The following is a 7,696-nucleotide window of genomic DNA, read 5'->3' on the forward strand; positions in this document are numbered from 1 at the left end:
GGGAAAGGAGGGAGTGGTGTGGTTGGCGGTTTGTTGGACTAAATGGACGGAGAGAAATGGGATTTTTTTTATGGGAGATTTGTGGAACATATCCGACATCGTTTGGGAAGCGATAACTTTAGTGTGGAGATGGGCTTTTGTTTGAAAAATTATCCGACCCAATTTGTAATTTTTACGAGTTTAGTAGAAATCCTCATTTTTATTTATTGTAAGATGCAATTGGCGTGTAATTTTTTCCTCGTCTTTTAGCTCAGAGTCTTTTTGTATCAAGTTCGAGAACTTGGGTTAGAGATCAATATATTCTTGCTAAAAAAAACTTTAAAAAATACACATTTTTTAGTTTAAAATTATTTTATAAAAGCATTTTATAAAATATTAAAAGTTTTTTAAAATTTATTTTTTATTAATTGAGAGATTAATTTTGACGATTAAAACATGTTCAAAATCTGACTTTGTTTATAAACAAATGTAACTCAAAAATAATTTTTTATGAAAACCTATTTTAAAATGTAAATATACAACACCATACAAATTATTTTAAAAAATTTGAAACAAACAAATCTTATATAACTATTCAAAAAAAAAACTGAAACAACTAGAGCTATGATATTAACTCATGAATTTTCATTAAGAAAACAAATTCTTATAATCTTAATTTTAAAAGTGTAACAAACTACTCCTATAAAGTAGTAGCCACCTTCATATACCTATTTTATCTAGGTTAAATATTAGACATTTAATAAGGAGCGTTACTAAAAGACTAAATAATAAAATAATATTTAAAATTAGTGTAACAAATTATACCTATATAATGAGTGTAACAAATTTTTTTGAGTGTTACTAAAATACTAAATAATAAAGGTAAATTCTTTGTTCAATAATAAATAGGTTTAATATTTTTTATTCAATTTTATAAACCAATTTTTTGTTGAAATTTATTTTAAATTAACAGTTCGATAACAACAATAAACACAGTGAAAAAAAGATTGGTTACAAAATTTAAAAGTCAAGTCAATAGATTTCAATTATTTATAATCTTAATTTCAAATCTCTTTAACAAACTTCTCCTTAAAAAGATAACCGCTTTTATCTAACTATTCTACCTATTTAATGGAGAACCACAAAATTATAATTCATTCTTTTGAGTCATTTTCATATAAAAAAGTACAAGAAAAAGCCTATATCATCTAGTTACTAATTGTATACCCATCCAAAGCAATGTTGGCACCATTATCAAATAAGAGGGTTATAGAGTCCAAACGGTTATCGACAACACAACGTTATATTCGCCATCAAAACTTTCAAACCAAGCGATCTAGATTTTCCATCATGCCTACCATCCAAGAAGAAGAAGACTTGTCCGTCTCATCAATGTCTTCTAAACTATCCATCATGTCAACTGTTTAAGAAGAATTGCCCATCTCATCAATGCCGTCTAAATTAATGTCTACCGCTCAAGAAGACCTGTCCATCTCTCCAATGCCGTCTAAATTAATGTCTACCGCTGAAGAAGACTTGTCCATCCCACCAATGTGGTCTAAATCTTCCATCAAATCTCCTGAAAAAAAAGACGTGTCTGTCTCCCCCAACGATAAACTATGTCAAACTTTTACAGACGATTTCTAAAATAATTTACTAGAAGGTTTATTTTAGATTCTATTGTGTAGATTCTTAAATGTTAATTTTGATTCTCAATTTTAATGTGTTAAAATTTTGATTACTATGGCTATCATCGTAATATTCTATTGCATGGTTTTTGAGCTATATAATTTAATAAACGTGTTAAAATGAAGAGTTTTATTGTTAGGTTTATACAATTTGTTTTACTCATTTATGCGTGTTGATATAATTCTCCACGCCATATTTATGAAGCTACTAGACAAATTGCGTTCCCTTTCAGGTGTTGTTCATGATAGTATAGATAGTTTAGTAAAACATATTTAATTGAGTAATGTGGATTTTAATATTAATAATATTCTTAAAGACTATTTTTTTTATATTTGACATTTTAAATTAATATATTTATAAAAAATAATTACTAAAATAAAAATTATATGATTGAAATTTTTTTTTTCAATAAGCAATTGATTGAAAGGAAAACGCACTAGGGGTGCAACCCTTACAAACGGGAAAAGAAAAAACAAAGAACTAGAACTAGAACACTAAATTGGTAACTTATACCAATCGTAGAAACTAGTTCTAGGAAACAAAACACTACACTCCGACCACCGCCACGACAGGAACACAATTCTGTTAAACACCGTCTCAAAACTTAAAGGTTCGTTGTTGAATACAATGTCATTCCTCATAAGCCATAAACTCCAAGTAGTCGCCAACCAAATAATATTAACTTTATCCCGGTTACTTGATTTTGACACCTTGAATTGAATATCATATTGTCTACTAGTTAAAAAACTATACAACTGACAAAAGATATATTTGAAAGTCTAATTCAAAAACTATTGAATTGCAGTTTAAATTTGTTTATAAAATATTTTTCTCACTTGAGGTTATAAATGATAAATTAAAACCTTTAGATTAAAAAAAAATGTAGAGATAAGATTTAGAGTATATCTTTAAACGTACTCTTAGAAAAAATAAAATTCTTCTAATATATAATCGAATTGATTCATGAACCTAACAAGTCGAATTATATATATTTTAAATTTATCTTGTGTAGTTTCAAACTTAATTTTTTTTTTCATATTCAGTTTCAAACTTAGTTTTTTGTTCTCGCTTTTAAAAAATACAACATTGTTATATAAAAATGCTCTTAAAAATACAAAAGATGCATTAAATATTTATAATTGAATAAGCATCTAAATTCAAAGTAGTAGCCACCTTCATAAAAACTATCACAAAATAACCACGTTCAGCCAAATCACACATCTTCAATGCAACATCTTCCATATTCTTATACACTTTATAATTGAATAAGCTTCTAAAATGAGAGTAATGCAAATAGACTTCAACTCCTTTATAATTGAATAAGCTTCTAAAATGAGAGTAATGCAAATAGACTTCAACTCCTTCAACTCCTTGAGACTTGTTAAATTTCTGTATGAACAAAATTATTTATGGGTGATAGTGTTAGCACCACAAAATTTACCCTATTCATTTGTGTTATAAATTAAGAAAGACGTTCATTTCATCTTTCAAAAAATTAAGAAAAGTAATAAAGAGCTCCCGCAGTTTCAAGGCAATTTGGTGTGAAAGTCTATTTTTACGGTGCAAGCGTAAAATTCATAGCTTCCGACTGTAAGTTTAGACGGGCTTGGTTCCTTCCTCACTACAACGCGGAAGGGCTTTAAAAGCGCTTTTTTTGGGCTTTAAGAGCGCTTAAAAGCGCTGTCAAAGCCAGCGCTGCCGTAGGCTACGAGAGCGCTTTTGAAAGCGCTGTGGTAGACCCCCCTATAGCAGCGCTTTTTCCAGAAAAGCGCTCTGGTAGGCCCCCCTATAGCAGCGCTTTTTCCAGAAAAGTGCTCTCGTAGCTTGCCCTATAAGAGCGCTTTTTCAGAAGCGCTTTCGTAGGTTGCGTTTTTTTTTTTATGCTTTTATTATATTAAACAAATAAAAATTAAAAAAAAATACATTTAATATGAAACATTTTATGAATTGAATCTATAAGTATTGCATATATTTATTATCAAAATACAACTAAAACATCACTAATTTTATAAGTGCTTTAGAAGCTAAGTTTACAATCAAATTCTCAAAACACAAAATACAATACATATATATATACTGATTTGCTCCCTAAGAAAACTAATTCTCTCCAGCCGAACGTGACTCCTCGACGGCCATAATTGACTTTCCAATAATGCACAAATCAACTTCTAATTTATCTTCAGTTGTCCACGCATGCTAAAAAATTATCTGATGGGCTCTATAAGTAAAATGCACACCATGTAGTAGAAGAGAATCTTGACTGGCTCTATAAACAAAATGCACACCATGTAGCTGAAAAAACAGATTTCTAATCCATCCGAACATGGTTGTCAAATTATGAATAAAAACATGAAGGCCTGTCATTGAATCTTGAACCAAAACTAACCATAAACTATAAGATTATTTCTTTTGGATGAATAAACTTTAAGATTCTTGGTCCTGGAAACAAATGTGATAAAATGTGTAAACAAGTAAAAAAGAATGCTGACTATCCACAATTTTGTATAATCAACCACACAATTACCTTGTTTTTTAATGTCTTATCAGCGCCTTTAATCACCAGAAGCTTTACTACATCATTTCTCTGAGTTTGAACTGCAAGATGTAATGGTGTCCAGCCATCCTAAGACAGAGCGAATAAATTAAGTTTTCAAACAGTGCTCCACAAAAGTATAAGAAATAGATAAGCTAAGTATCGGAACAATTCACCATACATTGTCCTGAAGATTTATATCCACATTATACAACAAAAGCACTTTAATATACTTGGTCAATAATAATAATAATAATAATAATAATAATAATAATAATAATAATAATAATAATAATAATAATAATAGTAGCATTTTTCGTATATGCAATTTTAGTTTTAATATTAAAATTAGTATTATAATTTATAACAATATTTTGATCATAGATTTACAATATTTTCAAATAGTCTTTGAATGTACCAAAATTATAAAATCATACATCTGTATTTGAATATTATTTTCAATACTTAGTTTTGTCCTTGAATGAATGTTCCACTAGACAATTTAGTTCATAACATTCCTAACATAATATGACACACTAGTGTTTGATTCTATGGTGAAAACAATTGATTATGCATGAATTGATTTTGTAAAAATGATTCTAGTTATAATTGAGTTGTAAGGTTCAAGAGTAAAAATTCTCTTACATGCCCTCCAAATTCTGTACTAATCCAACGTGGCCTTGGCTTCACTCCGAATTTCTTGAAGCAATCCTCTTCGAAAGAAGAGTAATTATATTCATATGGTGGATACATGCTGGACTCCTTGCTAAAAGACATTGGCATAACCATTTCAGTACATGCCTACATCATCATGAACATGAAAAGATGGAATGAAGCAAAGATTAGTACAAGAACATATAGGTCAAGGCATTTTATGCTATTGAGAATGAATACTTATCCAGGCAACTAATGAAAAAACAACAGTTAACTATTGTAAACCTGAAAGTCCCAACCACTCAGGCCATGAGGATCATCATCCAGTTCAAAACACTTAGCTTCTCCAGTATAATTGTAGTAGACATTCTCCAACTTAAATTTAATTCCTTTAATTTAGCTATGAGATCAACCATATTCCTAGAAACATCCACTAGTTAAGTCAATTTATCAGTAGCATCATAAAAGTCAGACAAGCAAATTATGATGAAATCAGTCTTACCTCCTTGATAGGGTGTCCAGGCAAAGGCTTCATAAACTCAGAAGGGTAAGGGTAGTTAACCATAGCCAAATAACTATATGCAGACTCCAACCAACCGAATAAATCTCCAGTGCTCTTTAATTTCCTTCAAGCAGTTTAAACTAAATCAACACACTTGAAATAATATAGATATTATTACAATTCACAATCATGTAATGCAGAAATAGAGACACTACTCTTGGAAAAAATGGCTTACTGACAAAAGTTGAATGTTTTGCTCAGAAATTCAAGGCCATCGCTAGTTTGACCCTTAGATTCTATTTTATCCCATGACTGTTTTATTTCTATACATGCAATACCCTAATCTCTCATTGTTTCCAACACAAATCAATCAATAAGAATACAAAGCATTAACCTAAAAACCCTTATTCCAGCAATGCATAAACTCAACACCTTAAACACTCTTAATAACAACAAACAAGGTTGCAAATTGCAAGCACATAGAACACACCAGTGAGAACAAACACATGATCTCGACCGCCGGAACGGTTCCAAGCTGGAGTTTTCTTCACAAAATCAATAACCTCCCTTTGCCTCTGATAATCCTCGTTCCCAACTTTCTTCCTGAAGACTCCTTTAGCCGTACCCAATTGTAATTCAGCGCTGAGAGTAGCGAAAAATGGAACAAAGACCACATCAGCGTCACTGCGTCAAGAACCCGTTTTGCGAATGACCCAGATCGTAATTGAGGAGGAATCATGAGATCCCCCATGACCAGTACTCCGTACTATACTGTTTGATAATTGGGTTCTCCGAATACGGTGGAATTTCTAGGGTTTTACCCAAATTGGTGGATCGAATTTCACGGTCGGCATCAAAGGACTAGTAGCAGTTGAGGAGGCCGTAGTTGAGGGATTTGGGGAGATCGACGATGTAGACATTGTTGCGACGAAGAAGAAGATCGTTGCGACGGTGAAGGAATTGAAGGGTTTGAGTTCTGGGTTGGAAGGGTTTGAGTTCTGGGTTGCGACGGTGAAGGAGTGAAGGGCGGGGGAGAAGGAAACGAAGAAGAAGAAAACCTGGATTTGAAGTCTGGGATGAACTTTTTTAGGGCTCATCAGTGAAAGAGATGAACGAGTGAATATGGAGAGTGAATATGGAGAGTGTTTTCTAATTTCAATTTTAATTATTGTTTTTTAAAATAATTTATATTAAAATAAAATTTAAACCCCTATAGGCTTTGCCAGCGCTTTCATAGAAAAGCGCTTTTTAATGTGTATAGTGAATATGGTCTTTAGCAGCGCTTTTCAAAAGCGCTGGCATAGGGCCCCATATAACAGCGCTTTACATAAAACGCTTTCTACAGTTCACCTGTCTTAGCCCTTTAGCAGCGCTTTTTAAAAGCGCTTTCGTAGGACCCCCATATAATAGCGCTTTTTTTCTTTGTTTTTAGTTTTGTTTTTTGTGAAACATATAACAGCGCTTCTTCCATAAAGCGCTGTCTTTGATGTGCTGCTAAAACACAATTTTGGCATAGTGCCTGGAGGTCTAGAGGCCAATTCATCAAGGAAAGTGGTGGGAATTAATTGTTTCTGAAATTTCAGTTTTGTCGTTTCGTTGTTTTTCGGACCTTTGAAAATTCATAACTTCTGATCGGAATATTCTTTTGACGCGAGCCATATGCAAAACGTCCCGTCTTGAGGTCTACTACATTTCACGTGTTTCTTTTACGGTGAAAAAAGGTGTTAAACCGCTGTCTTCTAGACGATATAAAATTCATAACTATTGCACCGTTTATCCGATTGGGCTGAAATTTTAAGAGGAGTTTCGTCTTGATGTCTCCAACATTTCATGTGCTGACCCCTAAAGCCAATTGTGCACCATAAATTCCAGAATATTGCAAAAGCATAGTAATTTTTCTGTCAAAATGTGTTTTCGGGCACGGTCTAACAAGATTCAAATTCACTTTCATAAACACAAGTAAGCAGAATCGAGCCAAAGTTTGTTCATCACCATCATAAACCTTTATCATCTTCAAATTCACTTTCAGCACCACACCGATGTGTTCACTAAACTGCAGCAGATCACGTTAACGGCAACAACCGCTACGAACAGACGATTCAACAACTTGTCATCAACGGACACAACTTCAACGAACCTTTTGTTTGCAAACCTTTCCTTCTTACCAATTGGGCTATGTTATTTATTTGAAATAAAAAGCCAATGGAAAGTATATGAAGCATATGCAAACATCTTTCTATCTATTAAAATATAACAATTTAAGAGTAAACGGTTATATTTTAAAATAGACTTTAAATCGAATATTTATAAAAATAGGATATCAATGTAAATGAACCCTA

General features: G+C 32.1%; 1 protein-coding gene across 1 annotated transcript; it reads right to left on the reverse strand.

Annotated features, from left to right (window-relative positions):
• Positions 1-4,804: 4,804 nt before the first annotated feature.
• Positions 4,805-5,672, reverse strand: LOC131641919 (uncharacterized). The gene is given in 4 exon segments (XM_058912216.1): positions 4,805-5,002; positions 5,141-5,275; positions 5,358-5,481; positions 5,593-5,672. Coding segments are annotated over 3 exon segments (396 nt in total). The 5' UTR covers positions 5,421-5,481; positions 5,593-5,672.
• Between the last annotated feature and the right edge of the window lie 2,024 nt (positions 5,673-7,696).

The sequence above is a fragment of the Vicia villosa genome, unplaced genomic scaffold (genome assembly GCF_029867415.1).
Source record: "Vicia villosa cultivar HV-30 ecotype Madison, WI unplaced genomic scaffold, Vvil1.0 ctg.004267F_1_1, whole genome shotgun sequence".
NCBI lineage: Eukaryota > Viridiplantae > Streptophyta > Magnoliopsida > Fabales > Fabaceae > Vicia > Vicia villosa.